This window comes from Gadus morhua, chromosome 22, assembly GCF_902167405.1.
Source record: "Gadus morhua chromosome 22, gadMor3.0, whole genome shotgun sequence".
NCBI classification, from domain to species: Eukaryota; Metazoa; Chordata; class Actinopteri; order Gadiformes; family Gadidae; genus Gadus; species Gadus morhua.
The window spans coordinates 12,532,735-12,555,100 of NC_044069.1; the positions used below are offsets into that span (position 1 = coordinate 12,532,735).

Here is a 22,366-nt window from a genome sequence, read left to right on the forward strand (position 1 = left end):
CCTTTCACTATGTGCAGAAACAAAACATTTGCGAAAATGAGTTGAATCTCTATTCATATAATTATTCTGACCTTACACAGACCTAACCTTTTCTTATTCTCCCATACATCCTTATCTCCTTACTTTCCTCCCTCCCTCCTGCCTTGCCCTGAGCAGCAGTACAAGGTGGAGGTGTACCAGCAGCAGATTGACATGGAGAAGCTGTGCCACCAGGGGGAGCTGTTGCTGAAGAAAGTCAGCGACCAGACTGACCGAGACATGATCCAGGAGCCACTCACCGAGCTCAGACATCTCTGGGAAAACCTGGGAGACAAGATCACGCACAGACAGGTGATAAGCCTTCAGAACAGGGTTGGCTGCCTTCAGTCTGCCAAGCGTCCATTTTAGCCAAGTGCCCTTCACTAAACAAGAGAATGAAATCAAACTAAAATAACCATCAACGTTATCATTTAATTGGTTAATGGACATATTTTATGTTTTTTTTTTATCACTTTTTTTCTACCCTATAAATTAATTATTGCTATTTTCAAAAGAAAAATACAAACCGATATAGTATATATATATATATATATATATATATATATATATATATCCAGCTTTATATACCCATAACCTGACCCCTCTTGTGTTTCCTCCCCTCACAGCACAAGCTGGAGGGCGCGCTGCTGGCCCTGGGTCAGTTCCAGCACGCCCTGTCTGAGCTGCAGGCCTGGCTCAACCACACTCACGCCACCCTGGACACCCAGCGGCCCGTCAACTCTGACCCCAAGGCCATCGAGATCGAGCTGGCCAAGCACCACGTGAGTCCCACTGTCAGGTGGAAGTTATGTGTTCTCGACTCCAACCCTCTCGCTGTAGTATCAACTCCAACCCTTTAGCTGTAGGGTTTACGGTCACCATAACAACGTGCCCCCCCCCCCTCAGGTGCTGCGTAACGACGTGCTGTCCCACCACTCCACGGTGGAGGCGGTGAACGGGGCCGGGGCCGAGCTGCTGGAGTCCACCCCCGGGGACGAGGTCAGCCACCTGAGAGACCAGCTGGACACGCTCAACAGCGGCTGGGAGAGCCTCCTACTCAAGACCCAGGAGCGCCAGAAGCTGCTGGAGGCCGCACTGCACCAGGTACAGTAGCAGCCACGTGCTAGGGGCGACTGGCTGTGAGAAAAGTCCCAGAGATTTTTGGGTTAATTTTCGAAAATAAATTGAAGATACATCTTATTAATTTCTTACAATAAATTTGGGTAAGAAGAGACAACATCAATAATAGTAATTTCACTGTCTGCAGTTTTGCTACGTTAATATAATGCTAGTATCAGCTAACCTGAGAAACATCTGAACTTGATTAAACCCTACGGCAACAAGAATATCTGAATTATTAATAATGATGAATAATATACTAATAATATTTCTGTATAATAATGTAAAACATTTGAACATCTATAAACATCATGTAAAACTTCAATCAATCTGATTGGTGCAGGCGGAGGGTTTCCACGGCGACCTAGAGGAGTTCCTGCAGTGGCTGCGGAGGACGGAGACCCAGCTGTCCGCCGCCAAGCCCACCGGGGGTCTCCCTGAGACCGCCCGGGAGCAGCTCCAGCAGCACATGGTAACGCAACGCGTCCAGCATCAGCACCACGTCACCATGGCAACCCAGCCTCCTCTTATCTGTAGTTATGACAGCATTTCGCATAATCATCAGTCATTTACTGCCCATCATTGAATTTAATTGAATGTACTCTCTTGGGATTTGGCGGTTGTGTGTCTGCTTACATACCCCGCTCTTTTACATCTCTTTGTGTGAGGAGGAATACCTCAATATTTAAAGGATATCATTTATCTAACGCAACTGTTACCAAACAATACCACACGTTATTCTTCCAGTGTGTGCGTGCGTGTGCATTCATGTGTTGTCTATCCTTAAATCGGTCTCACTCTTTCTCTCCTTCTCTCCCTTCTCTACTTCTCGCTCCGGGTCTCTCCACCCTTCTCTCCCTGTTTCTCTGGTTCTCTCTTGCTCATCTCTCCTCTCTCTTTGGTTCTCTCTCTCTCTCTCTCTCTCTCTCGCCCTCTCGCCCTCTCTCTCTCTCTCTCGCCCCCTCTCTCTCTCTCTCTCTCTCGCCCTCTCTCTCTCTCTCTCTCGCCCTCTCTCTCTCTCTCTCTCTTCCCCCCCCTCTCTCTCTCTCTCGCCCCTCGTCCCTTCCCCAGGAGCTGCAGACCACTCTGAGCCAGCGGGCGGAGCACTACCACGGGCTGCTGGACCAGGGCGAGGCCATGCTCCTGGCCCGCGGCGGGGAGGAGGGCGGGCCCGGCACCACCCAGACCCAGCAGAACCTGGCCATGCTGCAGAACAAGTGGGCCAGCCTCAGCACCAAGATCGACGACCGCCGGGTACGTCGGTTCTCACGTTACCGCCTTTTGTTCAGCCCGTCGAGGACCGCCTTCTTGTTTTGTATCCTGCTATTTTGATATTTTGTATTTTATATTTCTCCTATGATTATTCAATGGTTTTGATCAATATAAACAATCTATTGGTATTTATTTGATATGATTTGAATTAGAATTTAGTTCATTGTGTTAATTTTTCTATCTTTAAGTAGTATGTGACACATTTCAGTCCCATTTCAGTCCCTTGTCTCCCAGGCGATGTGTCCTATAAGCTGTGCTCTCTGCCTCTGTCGGTCCCAGGGGAAGCTGGAGGAGGCTCTGTCTCTGGCCACGGGCTTCCAGAGCTCCCTGCAGGACACCATCAACTGGCTGACGCAGGCCGAGCAGACCCTCAACATGGCCCAGGCCCCCAGCCTCATCCTGGACACCGTGCTGTTCCAGATCGATGAGCACAAGGTACTGGTGCACTCCTCCTCCTCCTCCTCCTCCTCCTCCTCCTCCTCCTCCTCCTCCTCCTCCTCCTCAATGCGTAGCAATAGATGGATGTAGAGGTGGCAGTGTGTGGTTAGAAACTATAAATGGGATTTCTGTTAAATTTTGTATATCTTTCTTTGTTTATCTCCTTATGCTTGTATCGCTCTCTGATCTCAATCTCCTCTCCCATTCCCTCCCCTACCTGCCTCCCCCCTCCTCCCCTCGCTCCTCTCCGCCTCTCTCCCCTCTTTTCCCTCACTCCCTATCCTCCCGTATAACCCTACTCTCCTCCCCATTCCTCTTCTCCCTCTCCCTCTCTCTCCCTCTCCCCCTCTCTCCCTCCCCCCCCCAGGTGTTTGTGAACGAGGTGAACACCCACCGGGAGCAGGTGCTGGCCCTGGAGAAGGCGGGCTCCCAGCTGCGCTTCGCCAGCCTGAAGCAGGACGTGGTGCTGATCAAGAACCTGCTGCTCAGCGTGCAGGCGCGCTGGGACAAGCTGGTGCAGCGCTCCCTGGACCGCGGGCGCCACCTCGACGAGGCCCGCAAGCGCGCCAAGCAGGTAGATGACTGGGGTCACCATCAGGATTTAAATCATTATGGTGGCCCATTTCGGCAACCCCATTGGTCTGGAGCGGTCCAATAAAGATGAGATGATTAGGGATTAAAAGTCGTAGGGGTTTATTGACAGATTTAAAAGGATGTGCTTTGAGAAGGGGTTGAAGTTGTTTGAGCTATGATGAGTCACGAGAGAAATGAGGAGGGTGACTATGGTGACACTATGGTGATGATGCTCTGAAAGAATGGACGGGATGGAGCTCTTTCCCAAAGCCCTTCTGGGGATGGGTGTTGCAAATTAGCATCCGCTGTTAACACTGTGATGCTTGCATCGGAGAGCTGTCATCAGTCTATGTACACTGTATCTGTCCCTGGCCAATAAGTCAACTCTTTGTTCTGTCTGAGTCATCCGACAAGTAGGCCTGAATGGGTTTGTTTGTGTGAATACAAACGCTGGCCTGCCGTCAACGTATCGATGCTCCCGAAGGAATCGGGACGCCCCGTTCTGTTTGTGAGCGAGTTTAGGAAAAAACTGAACACTTTTACTTCCCGTGGTTGGATTTTTTGGAATTCGAGCTCATGAAACCAACTGTAAGGAATGCGGGGAAGAAAAAACCCAGGGCAAATGGCCGTTATTCAGGTTTGAGGTTTTAAGAAAACACCACCTATATTTAGTGTAGCGGTGGTCCACCGTCTTTCAATGCTTCCGCACGTATGTGATTGTTTGGCCTCGGAGCCAAAGAACCGCACCGCGTCGGGGGTTCTCCGTGAGCTGTATAGACGAGTGTGTTCCTTCAGCCTTGAACCCTTGTGTCTCTCTCCCTGCGTCTGTAGTTCCACGAGGCGTGGAGGAAGCTGACCGACTGGCTGGAAGAGGCGGAGAGCCGCCTGGACTCTGAGCTGGAGATCTCCAACGAACCAGACAAGATAAAACTGCAGCTGTCCAAGCACAAGGTACGGGGGCAGCAGGCGTTCACGGGGATCTGGGGGGTTGTGGTGGAGTTTTACACCCGACACGAGACACATCAATGGATTTCCGACAAGCCTTTGAGAAGGTTGCCTCGGGTCACTAATTCTCACTTCCACTTTATAGGTTTCTGAATTTCGGCTTGGTTTTCTCAGAGGCAACAAACAGTGAAACAAAAAAGGCTTTGTCGTGTTCCTCCCTAAATTCTCCCCGCTGTGTGTGTGTGTGTGTGTGTGTGTGTGTGTGTGTGTGTGTGTGTGTGTGTGTGTGTGTGTGTGTGTGTGTGTGTGTGTGTGTGTGTGTGTGTGTGTGTGTGTGTGTGTGTGTGTGTGTGTGTCTCCAGGAGTTCCAGAAGGCGCTGGGCTCCAAGCAGCCGGTGTACGACACCACGGTTCGGTCGGGCAAGGCCATGCGGGACAAGACCCAGCTCCCCTCCGACACCCAGAAGCTAGACCACCTGCTGGGGGAGCTCCGGGACAAATGGGACACCGTCTGCGGCAAGAGTGTGGAGCGGTGAGTCGGGGGCCGGGGCAAGCGTCGCTTAATGTTGTCTCCTGGTTCAAGTTAATTCCCGGCCTCTAACCCTGAATCTGTGCATAACATTACATTGTGATATAAAGTGTGAAATGCATTATATTACTTATATGTTATTTTAATGCCGTGCTGCAAAACGATACAAAATGGGTTCTAGTTAAAACAAACAAAACGGGAAGTAATGAATCCATTACAATACACTATTGATCCAATATGTGATAGTATCCACGAGAGAGGCTGTGTCTCATCAACTCGGTGCTCCTCTCCCAGACAACACAAGCTGGAGGAGGCCCTGCTGTTCTCGGGTCAGTTCGCCGAGGCCCTCCAGGCCCTGGTGGACTGGCTGTATAGGGTAGAGCCCCAGCTGGCTGAGGACCAGCCCGTCCACGGGGATCTGGACCTGGTGTCAAACCTCATGGACACGCACAAGGTCAGTGGGCTTTCAGGCTTTGACTACGCTGTATTTAGCAGCATTGTTGTTGTTTTATGTCGTTTTGTTTTTGTATTTTTGGCAAAGCTGTGATAATGTGGAAATCTACAATAACAAACGTCAAAAGACTTGTAATTGTATCACCAGGGTTATAGGTTCATACAAAACAGTTACAATGATAAAGAAAAGATCATACACCAGTTTATCAAGCTCATCCAACAGGCTAACTCATCACCATTTCCTTGTTTATGACTGTGTTGGCAATATGCTAGTTATTATACGTATTATTATTATACAAATAACTACAAACATTAACAATTTTATTATTGTTAATGTTATATGTTTTCTTTGACAATTGTATCATATACTATTTATTTCTATGCCTAATATCAAACCAGTAATAGTTTAACAGCTGAGCCCGCAACATGCTATCCGATGCCAATGTCCAGTGCCAATGCTAGTGTTCCCCACCAACCCTCCCAATGTGTGTGTGTGTGTGTCCAGGCGTTCCAGAAGGAGCTGGGCAAGAGGACCAGCAGCATCCAGGCCCTGAAGCGCTCGGCCCGCGAGCTGATGGACACCGGCCGCGACGACACGGCCTGGGTCAAGGTCCAGTTGCAGGAGCTCAGCAACCGCTGGGATACGGTGTGCGCGCTGTCCGTCAGCAAGCAGACCCGCCTCCAGCAGGCCGTCAAACAGGTCAGTGGTCAACCCTTACGGCATCACCGTGAAAAGGGTCACCTTAGTAAGAATGAATAACACTGTTTAATAATGTTATTTTAATGATGTATTTATGTTTGAAAGAAATACTATTTTGATGGTGGACGTTTTGTTAGATTTCTTGAAATATAGTGCTGTAAAATAAAAATAAAATGCTAAAAAATCTTTGTTGATGTGTTATGTGTTATTATTACTTTTCATAAGAAATGATATAAAATTATATCAAAAGTTATTTTCCAGCAATTTATAACCCACTTATTCTTACCTTGTATGCATTCAAATATATAGGACCCATATACAGGACATATACATATATATATATCTATATACCTATATATCAGTCCCCACCCGACGCTAACTCCGCCCTCACCCCGCCCCCGGCAGGCGGAGGAGTTCCGCACCAACGTGCAGATCCTCCTGGAGTGGCTGTCGGAGGCGGAGCAGACGCTGCGGTTCCGCGGCGTGCTGCCGGAGGAGGCGGACACGCTGCAGACGCTGCTGCACACGCACCGGGACTTCATGGGCACCGTGGAGGAGAAGCGCTCCACGGTCAACTCGGCGGCGGGCATGGGCGAGGCCATCCTCACCCAGTGCCACCCCGACTCTGTCACCACCATCAAGCACTGGATCACCATCATCCGCGCCCGCTTTGAGGAGGTGAGGGGGGGGGAGGAGAGGGAGAGAGGGTGGTCTGAAGTCTCTTGAGGCCGTATGGTGTGCTCTACTCGTGTAGGGTGCTTTGAGGTTGAAACGGTTCAAATAGAACAGACGATTCTCTCTTTTCGCAACGGAAATTGATTGTCTGTACTGGAAAAACTTTTGATTATTTTTCTCAACAAGGTTTTTGAAGAGGAGGGAGGAAGGAGTAACACAAGTATATATCTATTGAAAAAAGATATGCAGAACACAAATTCATGCATATTATATATATAGACACAGCTGAGAATATAAAACCTTGTAACAGTGTTTTACTTTCTTTGATTCTTCCTGTCACTATTTATATTGGATCATCCCTATGGTAGATTAAGAGACAAGTAAGTAGTCATTTGTAGCCTAGTTGAATTAATCAACGTGGTGGCTTTCTACAGGTGCTCACGTGGGCCAAACAGCACGAGCAGCGCCTGGAGACGGCTCTGAATGAGCTGCTCAACAACGCCAACCTATTGGAAGAGCTGCTGTCGTGGCTACAATATGCTGAGACCGCATTGATCCAAAGAGACACGGAGCCCCTCCCACAGGACATCACTCAACTGAAGTCGCTCATCACAGAACACCAGGCAAGTGTCTGATTGGCTGACTCGCATCCCATTCACTTTGGCAGTTGGTTTGGTTAAGTTCATCCAAATGCTCTACCTGGAACAGAACAAAAGTTTGACCAAAACGTTTCCCATGAACTCTCTTGTTTCCACGGCAGGTGTTCATGGAGGAGATGACCAGGAAGCAGCCAGACGTGGACAAGGTGACGAAAACGTACAAGAGGAAACCAGCCGAGGTCTCGAGCAGCCTGGCAGAGAGGAGAGGAGCGCGTAAGTTACGACATATCCACCACCTCTACACTCTCCGCCTTATCTATTTTCACTTTCACTTAGAGTTTGATTTAGTTCAGTAAAGTTTTTGGGGTCAAAATGTCTATGAATCACTTAACAACAAGAACAAAGGCAAACGTATCAGGCCATTCATGCAGTATTGTTTTCTTGGCTGCATTAAATCCAGCGAATTACATTTCGTACATCCCTCCCTTGAACATTTCGTCGATCTTTAACAAATTAGTTCTCCCAATGTCGCGGTGACAGACTCTACCTGGATCCGCACCAAAAGACTAAAAAGTGACCCAGATGTGTCTGCCCCCCTGTTCCCCTCTCAGGTAAGAACCAGCAACAGCAGCCGCAGCAGCACCAGCACGCGGCCATGCTGATCGCCAGCAGCAACCCGCGGCTCAACCAGCTCTGCGCCAGGTGGCAGCAGGTCTGGCTGCTGGCCCTCGATCGCCAGAGGAAGCTCAACGACGCGCTTGATAGGCTGGAGGAGGTAATTACACTTCCTGGTTCCGTACTGGCCCTGGTAACGATGTCCCAATCCCTCATAAGAACCATTGGAAAGAGATTTGGTTGAAAACAAACTCTTTTGAATATTTTGCGTAGAGTGAAATGGTAATGTGACTATGTTCATCTTGGATCTAATTATGAGCCTTTGCTAACATATGCCTCAAATATGAAACAAAATACTATATTTGGATTGAGGATCATTTAAAGGGAATGTGAAACGGTTCCCCTACCCACAACAACAATTGCCAACCTTTTGTTGTTTTTCCTTGCGGTCCTGTAGCTGAAGGAGTTTGCCAACTTTGACTTTGACGTGTGGAGGAAGAAGTACATGCGCTGGATGAACCACAAGAAGTCCCGCGTCATGGACTTCTTCAGACGCATCGACAAGGACCAGGACGGAAAGATCACGCGGCAGGAGTTCATCGACGGCATCCTGGCCTCCAGTACGTCCATCATCACGACACACTCAACACACGGGCCAATGGCAGTCCTCCCTGTACACTGTACAACTGACTACGTATCCCCGGGGGTTGAAAGTCACTGAAACAGCTCAGGACCAGCCAGACAAAGTGTATTGCAGAGTCTGGAATGTCTTTGTTTACATCGTGTTCTCGTGGTTGTCCCTCTCTTCAGAGTTCCCCACCAGCAGGCTCGAGATGACCGCCGTGGCGGACATCTTTGACCGCGACGGCGACGGCTACATCGACTACTACGAGTTTGTGGCGGCGCTTCACCCAAACAAGGACGCCTACCGGCCCACCACGGACGCAGACAAGATAGAGGACGAGGTGGGGGGCCCTGGCACAGCCGCAAACCTACTCATTCACACACACACACACACTCACACTCACACTCACACACTCACACACACACACACACACACACACACACAGACAGAAGCAACTCTGTCCTCTGATTTATACCGAAGCATATGCAGGATGTAGGATTTATTTATTTGCTGATGTTTTTTACTAACAACAACTTATATCAAAGTCTTAATGAACAAACAGAGCCAGATATGTATCATACAATAGGGTGGTAGCTACCGTCATCCGCTAACACTTTGTCCATTAAACTGCCTAACCATACCGAATCTAGAACGTTAGTTAACAGTGAATAAAAGTCTAGCAATAGTGCTCATCATGGTAACACGGTGTTGATGTGGCTGTATCCTCTGTGCCCAGGTGACCCGGCAAGTGGCCCAGTGTAAGTGCGCCAAGAGGTTCCAGGTGGAGCAGATAGGGGAGAACAAGTACAGGGTGAGTTGAGATCCTGGTTCAGCACGCTAGAACAGGATGTTTTTTATCAAGGCCGATATTCATCCTGTTTAGTCGAAAAAATGAGGGATCCATTAGAGAGTTAGAGTTAAATTGTTATTTTGTACTGAATTTTTGTGATTAAGATAGACAAATACATCATTTCTTAAATATAAATATACATAATTTATATTGTTCAATGTGTTGTGTTCAATGTTCAATTTAACATTTACCCTCTACTTCGATGCTGTATCACTTGCATTTTTGTATAACTTTTATTTTAACACAATCACTGCATGTTGGATGGTCGACATCAAGCATAAACAGAAAGTCTGTCTGTTTATGGTTCATATCTAACCCACACTGAATGGCTGTTCACGGTTCATATTCCACCCACCCTGACTGGCTGTTCATCCACCTTCCCTTTCAGCCTCATGTAGCCTGTGACCTTTCTCAAGGCACTGTCATCACACTAACCGTATGTGCCTCCATGTGAACGTGTTCACTCACCGTTTGGCCCTAAGCCCTAACATGTGTTCACCCGTGTGTGGTAGTAACATGTTTGTCTAACATCTCACAGGGTCGCCAGCTGAGCTCACCGGCAAAATAATGAAAAGATGAACCTGTAGACATGGATGCCACACAGGGGCCAGCTATGTAGTTAGCTCACTAAGATGTAGCATCAGAAGATTTTTAATAGCTATCGTTGAATGCTATTAGCGACGATCATTGTCGCAAGCATGGAAGTTTGCTCTGTGCAGATTTGATTGATCAACGGAAAAATTAATGAAATTTAAATGAAAACTAAAGGAATAAATATGAACGTATAAAGTCCCAAGTAGTCTAGCTAGCCAGTGGACGGGCCTCTGTGTGTGTGTCTATGTGTAACAGCAGTAACCTTTAGAGTGTTCTACAGCTTGAAGCGGATACGCCATTACCACCGCTACTGAGCGCGCTCACATCGTCACTGCCCTTTGGGTGATGACATCCAGTGTCTGAGGCCGCGGACACTGGAGGTTACTAACAGCATTGTTGTAGATGTAGTATTGAGTCATCTGTTCATCTGTCTCCCTCTCTCTACTGTCTATTCTCGTTCTCACATCAACTCACCCTCACCAATCCTCATCTCTCACACGCCATCATCATTCTGTCCGTCTTTTAAGAAACATTTTCACACCCACGCCATTTTCCGCATCCACCCTTTCATCTCGCTTCCTCAACTTGAGAGCGAGCCACAAAACTAACTCAACACATTGTGAAAATGAACCAGTTTATACAGAATACCACAAGCAGGCTGATGAGTTCAGGCTGAAATAGTTTGCACAACATGTTATTTCACTCTCTCTTTTTCTCTCTCCCTGTGTCCCTCTCCTCCTCCCTGTGTACCCCATGTTTTTTCTAGTTCTTCCTCGGAAACCAGGTAAAGTGACTGCCGCTGCGACCGCTGTGATTGGACGGCTGGAATCTGCTTCTGCTTTTTTTTCCCAACAATGGAGTCTAACTAGCAATATTAAAACGATAAGCTAAATTATTAGTATTGTGTGAAATGATCCAAACAATTATCAATCAATTAATATAAATATAATATAATTGACGTGTCTTTGATATACACTCCATTGTTGGTCAGGAGCCTGGCAGCAGGTTCCACCGTCCACATGTTTGCCGTGAGTGGTCGTGTTGGACGATGACAAACTGCACACTGTGAACCGGCCGAACAGGACCCGCCCGGTGGGGGGAGGGGGGAGGTGGGGGAGTAGTTACAGTTGGATGATGTGCTGGGAAAAGAATCATGCTGCTCGTTGGGTGAGAGGGGGGGGGGGGGATTCAAATACAAATATGGTTGTGTGCTGGGATTGCTTGGCCTCTTTTGGTGATGGGATTGACTGATTTATTGTTTTTTTTTGGGATGAAAATGATTGATTCGATTGTTGATCCGGTCTGTCTGGGAGCAGTAGAGGACTCCTTCTACATCCTTCATTGCATGGGGTTTTCTGTCGATGCATGCAATATAGATACCTGGCTGTGTGTCCGGGTGTGATGCCTACAACCGCCTTCACGTGTCCGCCACAGTTGCACCCCTGACTGACTCTCCCTCTTCATCTCTTTCCTCCGTTACCCCAAACACTCTGTCCTATACTTTTATTCTCTCTGTCTCCCTCTCTCCCTCCCCCTTCCATCTGTCTTGGTCCATATCTCTCTCTCTCTCTCTCTCTCTACCTCTCTACCTCTCTACCTCTCTACCTCACTCTCTCTCTCTCTCTCTCTCTCTCTCTCTCTCTACCTCTCTCTCTCTCTCTACTTCTCTCTACCATCAGTTCGGGGACTCCCAGCAGCTGCGTCTGGTGCGGATCCTGCGCAGCACGGTCATGGTGAGGGTGGGCGGGGGCTGGATGGCCCTCGACGAGTTCCTGGTCAAGAACGACCCCTGCCGAGGTAAGTCAGGGACACACACACACACACACACACACACACACACACACACACACACACACACACACACACACACACACACACACGTGCACGCACGCCAAAGGTGAAGAGAGACACACGTCTGCACCAGTTGTGGTACGCAACCCAGAGATCCGGACAGCTGACCACAAACTAGGCTGCACTACAGACCCATTCCAGGCAACCAGAATCCAACCAATAACACTTTATTAAAAATGTTCCATCACCATGGTTAAACAAGTTCCGTTGCCATGACGGCAGGTGGCGCACGAGATGCCATCGCTACTGGTTTTTTTTGTTAGTTGTTTGTTTTTCTTTGCATCACATTTTCTTTCACTTCTCTTCATTTTCTCTGTTTGGGGTCTGTACCCCGGACCTCCACTTCTGTAACCATACGTTTCATATTTGTAACGTATGGTTATGTGTGACATTCCTCTATTCCACTTTTGCCTCCCAGAGTGCTTTCCACAAATTTCATCTTTCCTTAAATTGATTTCCCCTTCCTTCTGTATACGATTGTCTTTCATCTCTTTCCAAATTTCTCCCGTTTTTATTGTCCTATAAAGACGGAAGGATTGCATTCTGCATTCATCCTCAGCTCTGTTCCTCTCCCTTCCTTGGTCTCCCACCCTCTATCTCTGCCTCCTTTCCTTCCTCCCTCCCTCCCTTCCTCCCTCTCTTCCTACTTCTCTTTCCTCAGTGCAACACCCTGGACTTAAGATTCTCCGCTGCGACTCCAGTAGCTCCATCTCATCTCGTATAGGTTGGGCTCTCTCTCTCCCTCGCTCCTTCCTAACTCCTCCTCCTCCTCACCCGCTTTGAGGTTTTTCTTTACGTTTGAAAGACCTTTGCTTTTTACTGACCTCTAGTCAGGTGTTTTCAATCTTTCTCTCTCCCTGCCATCTCATTTCTGTCGTCTACTCATCTGCTTTGTGCAGTCAAATAGACTGCTTTAAACACGCTTTTATTTTGTTATTTTTCATAACTCTCGCGTGTTCCGGTCTTGGATGGGTCCGTTTGAAGCTTGTCTCCGTCTTGCAGACTCTAACTGTGTGTACTAACCTAATGTCTTCCTCCTCTCCTTGTCCCCTCCTCACCCCTGACTGTCTGAACCCCCCACACACACCTCCACTTCCGGGCCTCACCTGGTGGATGTCTGCGTGTGTGTGTGTGCGTCTGTGTGTGTTTATGTGCATGCACACTCTTTACAACATTCCTGTGTATGTGAATCTTCATTCCACACACGTGTTTCACATTGTCTTCTGTGTCTCTTAGTGGCGGTCACTCCTGGCTATTTCTGCTGCCGAGGTACCTACCCCTTCTCCCTCCCTCTCCCCCTTGCTCTCTCTCTCTCCCCCTTGCTATCTTTCTCTCCCTCTCTCTCTCGCTGTCCATCTATCCATGCTTTCAGCCCATCGGTTCAGGCGTCTAAAACCAATGATGTCCTGTGTGTGTGTGTGTGTGTGTGTGTGAACATTGTTTGTGTGTTGTCTGGGCGTATGAATGGGCCTCGTCTCTGTGTATCTATGTTATGCTTTCCTCTCTCACGCACACACACGAAGCAGCAGGGCTTGGCTGACCCTTGTCTTGGTAGAGTCTGATTTATGGCCAGCAAATTCAACATGGACGCCCATGGAACAGGGCAAATAAGAGGCTGGAGGGGAGTTTAAGGACGAGGCTGTGGTGTAATTCTATGTTGTTGTTTTTTCTCCAGACGTCCCCAATGAAAATACCAAAAGTAGCTCCGTTTCTATTTTTCATGCTATTCGAGTATTGAAGCTCTTGGTGGTTTTATTGGGTATGTCGTCGGTTAAAAAAAGAGTCACCCGCTGGTCTTGTTATTGAAATACAATAAATGAATAAAAAAATAAGTTCCTCATGTCTTATTAAAAATACTGAATCAAAACCGCTCTTTAAGTATTGATTTCTCCAAACTAACTCAATAAGAAATACTAGCAATAGCGTGTAATCAGTAGCGGGGGAGAGAGAGGGGGACCATGTGAGAGTGGGACTCGGCCGGCCTGTGGTTCAGGGAACTCTGGCTTCCAGTGCGGCTCCTGTTTAAATGGGCTGGCTGCTTGGTGGAGGACCCAATTACAGGGTGCACCTGGGCTGGCGCGGGGGAAGTAATTGCAGGGTGCACCCATTTAATTGACCGGGCCTTTGCTGGTCCCGTTGCTAAGGGTGATGAGTGCGGCCGGTCACGCGCAACACCGTCACTGCTGCTGCTGCTGCTGCTGCTACTACTGCCACTAGCTTCAGCCCACCGCTCCTCCTCCTCCTCCTCCTCCTCCTCTTCCTCCTCCTTCTTCTTCCCTCGTTGCCCAGATCATTTGTCTCCCCCATCCCTCCTCCCACTGGTTTACCTCGTTGTTTTTTCCCTCGTTCTCAATTTAATTAACTCTCATCTGATTCTTATTCTAATCATTCGTTCCTCCCTCCCTCCCTCCCTCCCTCCCTCCCTTCCTCTGTGTTGCTGGCTGCTCTGGGCTTGTGTATTCTGTCCGCTGCCCTCCCCTGGTTCATATCACACTGCTGCTGCTGAGATGAGTGATGTGTTGGAACTCTCTGGTGTTGGTAGTGACTTCTCAATGTAGCTGATTCCACAGGCATACCCTCCCTAAAAAATAAAAATATATATTTGTATATACTGTTGAGATCATATGATGATGTTACCATATTTTTAGACTTTAACTTCATTGTAAATTTTTGGCATTTGGCATGTATCGCATGTGAACACACCTTGTGTCACGTGTGAGTGAAACATCTGCTCAAATTCTAAAGAGAATCCTACCCGACGACACCAACGTATTTGGTGTCCCCAGTCGGGAGGAAGGGTGAATTGATTGGTCTACGATGATGATTTGGTGCCCCGATGAGATGTTGAGAAATCTGTATGGGATGCTGCTCTCCACTGTGTGTGTGTATGTGGCTGTGTGTGTGTGTGTATTAAGGAATGGGTGCTTGTTTAAAAATAATATTGTTCCTAACGGTCCACTTGTTCACAATCCCCAGTCCCACGCTTCTTCGTGCACGCACACACATCCTCACCCATTTGACCCTTGACCCACCAGAGTGTGCTGGTGCAAGCGCACGTGCTATCCGCTGACCTCCGTGCACGACCTTTGATGTGTGCGGCCAGGGATGCACTGTACAACCCCCCCCATTTACACACACACACACACACACACACACACACACACACACACACACACACACACACACACACACACACACACACACACACACACACACACACACACACACACACACAGCTCCCCGACTTGCTGACACACAAAGCCTTCATTGCTTGCTATATTCGCAGCATCCTTCAGCAACAACCACAAACTTGTATGAAGATTTAATATTTGATTTTCTCTCTCTGTCTCTGTCTCTCTCTCTCTCTCTCTCTCTCTCTCTCTCTCTCTCTCTCTCTCTCTCTCTCTCTCTCTCTCTCTCTCTCTCTCTCTCTCTCTCTCTCTCTCTCTCTCTCTCTCTCTCTCTCTCTCTCTCTCTCTCTCTCTCTCTCTCTCTCTCTCTCTCTCTCTCTTCCCCCCCCCCCCCCCCCAGCCCGTGGGCGGACCAACCTGGAGCTGAGGGAGAAGTTCATCATCCACGAGGGCGTGTCCCAGGGCCTGGCGGCCTTCCGCTCGCGGGGCCGGCGCTCCAAGCCCGGCTCGCGCACCGCCTCCCCGACCCGCTCCTCCTCCTCGGCCTCCCACAGCGCCCACAGCTGCGCCTCCCTGCCCTCCACGCCGGCCACGCCCACCGCCTCCTCCTCCTCCTCCAGGGTGAGTAGCCGAGCACAGAGCGGCCCTGCCGCGACCCGGGATCCGGACGTTTGATCGATTGGTGTTATCGAGAACAGCGAACACAGAACGCCCTTTGGTGGGCGGAGTTGGAATGAGATGTTTGTATTATTTCAACACGTTTTTCTCGCAGTTGATTGATGACACTGTGAGCGAAATGTACACACAAACAACACACACACCACAACTCAATGAGAAAAGCTTCTTTGTTGTTAATGTTAAAGAGCCGGATAACCCACAACCTTCAGTGTGCTACTTGTCAGGTTATTAATATACGTTTTATGTTTGTCAGTAATGTGTCCAGGTCAATGTGTCATCATCCCATTGGTGTCAGAAGTGTGTGTGTGTGTGTGTGTGTGTGTGGGTGTGTGTGTGTGTGTTTGTGTGTGTGTGTGTGTGTGTGTGTGTGTGTGTGTGTGTGTGTGTGTGTGTGTGTGGGGAGCTCCTCGTGTCGAGGCGTCCTAGTTTTTGTTTCATTTGATGTTTATTTGTCGTTTGTTTTCTTGTGTCTGTTTGTCTCCTCCTCTTCTCCCTCACCCCCTCCTCCTGTTAACCTGGCTTTACAAATGTCCATTCTGCGCTTCGCTTGGGGTCTGTTTGAAAAAAAAAACCTTAAAAAAAATCAATCGAAACAATGATTAAATTACAACGCATCCGGGCTCGCCCTAAAAAAACACTGCGCTGCACTTCCTGCCAACTTGCCCAACTTCCTCCTCCTGCTGCCACTCCTGCTCTTCCTCAACCTCCTTTCACTTAAACAATCCATCCCTCCTTCCATCCTTACCCTACCTCCTACCGTCCTTCCCCCCTTGCCCTACCTCATTCTTTCCTTGCCTTCCCTCCTACTTCCTTCCCACCTACCTCCTTCCCTTCTACCTCCTTACCTCCTTGACCTTCCTCCTTCCCTCCTACCTCCTTACCTCCTTGCCCTTCCTCCTTCCCTCCTTGCCCTACCTTCTCTCCCTTCCTCCTTCCTTCCTACCTCCCTCCCGCCTACCTCCTTCACCTTCCTCCTTCTCTCCTACCTAATTCTCTCCTTGCCCTACCACCTTCATGCCTACCTCCTTCCCTCCTACTTCCTTCCTTGCCCGACCTCCTTCCCTCCTTCCCTCCTTCCTCCGTCCCTCCTACTTCCTACCCTCCTTGCCCTACCTCCTTCCCTCCTACCCCCTTCCCCCTCCAGTCCTCAAACACCCATTCTCGTGACTACGCCAAGCCCTGGCTTGCTCACAGTAAAACCCCGACGACCTCCAAGTCTAACTGCTGCCCGGATCAGGCGGCCCTGGGGCCCGAGGTAACTGAGCGACCCTCCCACCCCCACCCCCCCCCCCCCTTAAAACCCTCCCACCCCCACTAACTCCCCCACCCTTAACGCCAGGCCTCCCAGACCCGGTCAGCGCGCTTGAAACCGCAAAAACACCCACACTCATACATGCACAGACACCCACACTCATACATGCACAGACACACACACTCATACATGCACAGACACCCACACTCATACATGCACAGACACCCACACTCATACATGCACAGACACCCACACTCATACATGCACAGACACACACACTCATACATGCACAGACAATACACACATGCATAAATGAAAAGACACACACACACGCATGCATGCTGAGACACACACACTCATACATGCACAGACACACACACAAACTTATGCATGAACACACATGTGCACACAAACACACGTGCGCACACACCCTGACAGTCACAAACTCACAAATTCAAGGTATCTCTTTAAGATAAGCTTATTAACGGTATTATCGTTTCTTTAATCTAGAAAATATGTGTTTCCATGACCACTACAATGCTGGAAGTGTTTCAAAAGAAAGAAATAATTTAATAATATCTTTTTATGCAATTTACTTGAGTTCACAGTGTACCTGGCTACACTGCAATGCAAGACGTAGGCACGCATAGAAATGTCCCACATTTTAATATAAAGGTTGTCTACGGAGTGTGATGAATATTTAAGTCACTATTTAAAAATGCTGCGTATATATAGTCCGATTCAATCTACAAAAATGGGTTGGTTGGAGCAAATATGTTCTTTATTTTCAGTAGTCAACTTGTCCAATGGTACAATACCACTTGCAGACATTCAGGTCTAAAAGTCATTGTTTTTGTCATGTAAAGAGTGTTGGTGTAGCAGTGTAGCGTGTTCTGGGGACCCCTGTAGGGCTGGGTCTTCAGGTTCCCCTGTAGCCCCACCACCACAGTAGCGCTACATCAGGCACTGAGCTAGCAGTAGCGCTGTGCTGACGTGTGCTGGGCCCTCCTACAGGGGACGGCGGCAGGCTCCAAGCTGAAGAGGCCCACCTTCCACTCCAGCCGAGGGTCTCTGACCGGGGAGAACGGGGGCTCCACGCCCACCAGCGCCAAACCAGGCCGACCCGGTGAGAAGCCTGAAAGCGTTTTACTCAGGAGCTTCCTTATTGTGTTACTGTTGGGTTGTAGAATGAGCTGTAAACCGAACCATGTGGTCTCACTTGCTACCTGGTTTGTACAGCAGCAATCCTTTCACTCTAAAGTTCATTTCAAATTTAAAACTTTTGTTTTGGTTTTCATTATTTTTTACGCTAACTGCATAGCTTACCTTATCGCTAGCACGGAATGTTAGCCATGTTTGAGGAGTTGAAGAGGCTGAAAAGTTAGCAAAAAATGAGACGCCCTCCTTCACGCCTCAGTTTTGTTTCGTGACGGTCCAGTCAACCGCCCTCTCCTTCCTCCTTCCTCCTCCTCCTCCTCCTCCTCCTTCTCCTCCCCCCGCAGACCCCAAGCGCGCCGGCACCACGGCGGGCGCCGCCGCCGCCAGCCGCGCGGGCAGCCGGGCGGGCAGCAGGGCGGGCAGCAGGGCCAGCAGCCGGCGGGGCAGCGACGCCTCGGACGCCTCGGAGCTCCAGGAGTCGCGCTCGGTGTGTTCCGACACCTCGGACACGCCGCGGAGGCCCGGCGCCGCCAAGCCCTCCAAGATCCCCACCATCTCCAAGAAGACCCCCAGCCCCAAGGGCCCCCCCACGCTGAAGAAGTAGGGCCCCCACTGGGGGGGGGGGGGGGGATCACAGACAAATGCGACGACGATGATGAGAGAGAAAGGAACGGAAATTAAAAAAAATTAAGAATGCTCCGCACAGAAGGGTGGCTGACGTGGCAGAGCGGCCGTTTGTTTTGGCCCCTCCGATCGTGACGGGGGGTCAGAGTGGTCTGATCCAAACCTCTTTCCATAGGGCTGTTATGAGACGCTGCACTAAGACACGGGGGGAAGGGAGGGCCGGTGGTGTGTCTCATTCTCTCCGTTTCCCCCCCCCCCTCCTCGCACACAAAAACAAACCAAGGGTTCAGGGCCCGTGCGACCAGAGATGACGAAGAGGACCTCCCGGTTACGAACCCGATCCAGGTGGCCTTTCCCGGGACACTCTTGGGATCTTGTGATCCAGAAAGTTTTTCGGGGATCGTAACGAGAAAGGCTTCCACAAGGTCTCCCACTGAATCCACACACACACACACACGCGCGCGTCTCTGAGCGGGACGGGAAGCTGCCTTATGTCCCGTACCAGACCTCTGCTCAGAGAACAGAAGACAGATACGTGTTCCCCACTCTACGCCTCTACAACAGTGATACACAGAATACACACTCAAACGCACACGCAGACAGACTCTGAATAACATTTTAACAGAAGAAAACCCTCACATTGCTGCCCTGAAGTGGTCGGTCGGTGGCTTCCACCATACGGCCTCCCTAAAATACACCGCCCGCCGACACCCGGGACGGGAACACTTTGGGGGTTTTATCCGGCTGCCTCGGGCCCGCGACGCTCCTCTCAGAGATGGCAGATGGGCAGCTGCTAAAAGAAAAAAAAGAATCATTGCACGACTGTGCTGTGCTGAATTCCCCGGGTCTGGTTGGGTTGAGCGGACCGGGGAACCAGACACCCACAGCATACCTGTGGTGGGCGGGTTTAGGAGCAGAGGAAGCTTCCAGAATGAGAGTACGCTTCACTTCCTGTGTCGAAGCCAACGCCGAGCGTCCCCCCCCTCCCGACCACCGGGGGGCGACACAACCGTGGACTTTCATACCAGCGGGGTGACGAGAAGGGGCTCGCTGGTTTTGAACCGACAACCCCTTGTTTTTTAATGGTGTCAGCCGCACGGCTCAACAGCACATCGGACACACAACGAGACGAGACCCGACTATGTCTGAAGAGTGTGACAACCAACGCACACACCAGCCAGCCGTCTCCTCAGCCCGAGTCTAGCGCGTCGCCCCTGGCAACCAAGCACACGCACACGCATACACAAACAGGCACACATACAGACACACACACAAATGCGTGTACAAGTAGCTGTGTGTATAATGTGTGTCACTGGCATGTGTTACTGAAAAACTAAAGGTCACTGACTCGAGTGACTGACTCGAGTCACTGTATGCAAAACCTTTGACAAATGTTATTTTTTTGTTTTGATTTGTTTTTTTCGTCTTTGTCATTGTGTCGTTCTGGTTTATTTCTAATCCAGTTGTACTTTTGTTTATCCAACTAAAACTAAAGTATCTAACTAAAGTTACAAATCTATATTTATTTTTGAGCTCCATATCATATCAATCGTTGCAGAGCGCAATTAGTATTACAAATCAAGAAAACACGTTTTTTTTGTACAATGCAAATGTATGGTCTGATCTGCTCTTTGGACATCTTTTGTGTGTAAATGTGTTTTCACGTCATCCTAATGTTGCATTCGTCATAACAATGTTTTTTTGTTATTTTTGATGATATCTATTTACCAGATCATGACCAAAGGGGTTTGCCCTTGTGAAGAAAAAGAAAACTTCAAATGTTGATTGAAGGGTGACTTTGGCAGAGCAGGGCCAACGAAAGGGGTAACTTCCTTTCTCATGTCCCACCTTCCCTAGCATCTGTCCCTATAGGCTCGTTTTTTTAAATGTCCCACTTGATTGGATGGGACCCCCAAGATTGTGTGTCATCTCGACGCAAGAGATGAAGTTTGTGAGAAAACCTTGAAATGAATTTATAGCAAGGAAGAATGCGCAGGAAAGAACATCTTACGGTGATTTTTATTTATTTATTGTCCCGGTGAAGCAGGGGCTTGGTTTCCGTGGAGACGAACCCTCAGCCTTTTGATGCCGTGCTATTTTCTGTGTGACAACGTTGGGTTGGGTAGATGAAGTCCATTGTGTAAAACAAAAAACTAAAATTATAAACATTTTGTTCTGTTTTTCTATTAAAAAAATATGCTTGCAGTACACAGCCTCTTGTTGTAAATATATTGGGGGTCTTATTTGCTGATGTAAAGATTTGTCTCATGAAATCACTTCCCATATAATAATACAATTGGGAAGGAAAATAGTTTCCTTTTTTATTAATTTCATAAATCGAAAGTTGCGCTTTTGGTTTGAATTTATACACTTGTGTAAAAGGAGAATTTGAACACATTCTGAGATTGGCCTCAGGATCAAAATCACTGAACAATCGTACACATGCAATACGATGACTGGGCCCTACGTTTTGGATGGGGTTCATTTTTTAATTATAATTCAAATAATTATGAGTATAGTGTGTTTCATTGGAAGGAAGATAATATTTGAATTAAATTAAGAATGGTGATAGAATGTGAGACCCCAAACATTCTCCCATACTTCAAACTAACATATTTATTGTGTCGTGCAAACTTTAGTGCTCTAGCGTTTTGGCATGTGAATGTCTGTTGACCTAAACTGTGTGACGTGTGTGTGTGTTTTTTTCCCCACTGGTTGATGTCTACTTGAACATAGCAGCTTAAAGAGACCGGACGGACGTTGCCTGGTAATTGGGGGTTTCTAATTGTCCTCCACTGAGATACGGCCGCGTCCTGTGTGTGTGTGTGTGTGTGTGTGTGTGTGTGTGTGTGTGTGTGTGTGTGTGTGTGTGTGTGTGTGTGTGTGTGTGTGTGTGTGTGTGTGTGTGTGTGTGTGTGTGTGTGTGTGTGTGTGTGTGTGTGTGCTGTGGGGGGGGGGGGGGTACTGTGGGTAAGGGCTGCCTTAGTGGGTTTATCCTGAGGGATGTTCAGCACTTGTTCCATCTTGGGTAGCCTGCATAAGAACAAAACTCTCAGCGTAAACATCCTTATCTTTTCCACCTGGTTTAAAATGGCAGACAGACTGGAGGCGGGGTGTACTGTTTCCTGTTTAGATTCAACTGGTTCCACGGATATGATCTGCAGCTGTCTCTGTCGTTTCAAGCACTGCATTAACGAACACCCAAACCCCAACACCAGTAGATTGGTTTGCCTTTACGACGACTCTAAGATAAACACATTCGGTTGCATGCATTACCTGTGATTGGTTGAAATGGTTACATGGCCACCTGCTGTTTAGGTATGTAAGGGAAAACGTATGGAGAGAATCAGAAAACGAAGGATAATTATGGAGAGAAAAAAAAAGGACACACACATGCACGCATTGCTATTTGAAAAAGATTGTGACATACTTAGTAAATTAGTTTAGTTAGGGTTAGACTGGTCAACTTTTTCCGTATTTATCACATCTCCCTTAAAACTAACTCGCTAATTTGATAGATTTATGATCCTATTCAGAAAGATAGTTTGTCTTGAAAGTGGAAGAGGCCTTTGCTACACTTGTCTAATGATTTCCAGAGGTCCTCTGAGCACACACACGCTCCACTATCAGCTCCACATCTATATGCCTTTCTCCTTCCCGATCTTAG

The 22,366-nt window shown here is 48.5% G+C and overlaps 1 protein-coding gene across 12 annotated transcripts in view; it reads left to right on the plus strand.

Annotated features, from left to right (window-relative positions):
* The window catches only part of macf1a (microtubule actin crosslinking factor 1a), a 171,104-nt gene extending 150,197 nt beyond the window's left edge, over window positions 1-20,907 (plus strand). For 4 of the 12 annotated variants that reach the window (XM_030346895.1, XM_030346896.1, XM_030346894.1 and 1 more), the window contains 27 exons: window positions 157-330; window positions 645-800; window positions 925-1,122; window positions 1,481-1,609; window positions 2,209-2,391; window positions 2,689-2,844; window positions 3,215-3,421; window positions 4,252-4,371; window positions 4,728-4,897; window positions 5,189-5,348; window positions 5,853-6,047; window positions 6,453-6,725; window positions 7,157-7,345; window positions 7,483-7,594; window positions 7,933-8,096; window positions 8,394-8,556; window positions 8,747-8,901; window positions 9,298-9,372; window positions 9,800-9,847; window positions 10,772-10,789; window positions 11,685-11,802; window positions 12,518-12,580; window positions 13,093-13,125; window positions 15,388-15,608; window positions 16,810-16,920; window positions 17,932-18,043; window positions 18,420-20,907. In XM_030346895.1, coding sequence (XP_030202755.1) covers window positions 157-330; window positions 645-800; window positions 925-1,122; window positions 1,481-1,609; window positions 2,209-2,391; window positions 2,689-2,844; window positions 3,215-3,421; window positions 4,252-4,371; window positions 4,728-4,897; window positions 5,189-5,348; window positions 5,853-6,047; window positions 6,453-6,725; window positions 7,157-7,345; window positions 7,483-7,594; window positions 7,933-8,096; window positions 8,394-8,556; window positions 8,747-8,901; window positions 9,298-9,372; window positions 9,800-9,847; window positions 10,772-10,789; window positions 11,685-11,802; window positions 12,518-12,580; window positions 13,093-13,125; window positions 15,388-15,608; window positions 16,810-16,920; window positions 17,932-18,043; window positions 18,420-18,679 — 3,963 coding nt within the window. In that variant the 3' untranslated portion in view covers window positions 18,680-20,907. The remainder of the gene's footprint in view (window positions 1-156; window positions 331-644; window positions 801-924; window positions 1,123-1,480; window positions 1,610-2,208; window positions 2,392-2,688; window positions 2,845-3,214; window positions 3,422-4,251; window positions 4,372-4,727; window positions 4,898-5,188; window positions 5,349-5,852; window positions 6,048-6,452; window positions 6,726-7,156; window positions 7,346-7,482; window positions 7,595-7,932; window positions 8,097-8,393; window positions 8,557-8,746; window positions 8,902-9,297; window positions 9,373-9,799; window positions 9,848-10,771; window positions 10,790-11,684; window positions 11,803-12,517; window positions 12,581-13,092; window positions 13,126-15,387; window positions 15,609-16,809; window positions 16,921-17,931; window positions 18,044-18,419) is intronic. The other 8 variants (XM_030346885.1, XM_030346886.1, XM_030346889.1 and 5 more) reach the window with 8 other exon arrangements.
* Window positions 20,908-22,366: the final 1,459 nt, after the last annotated feature.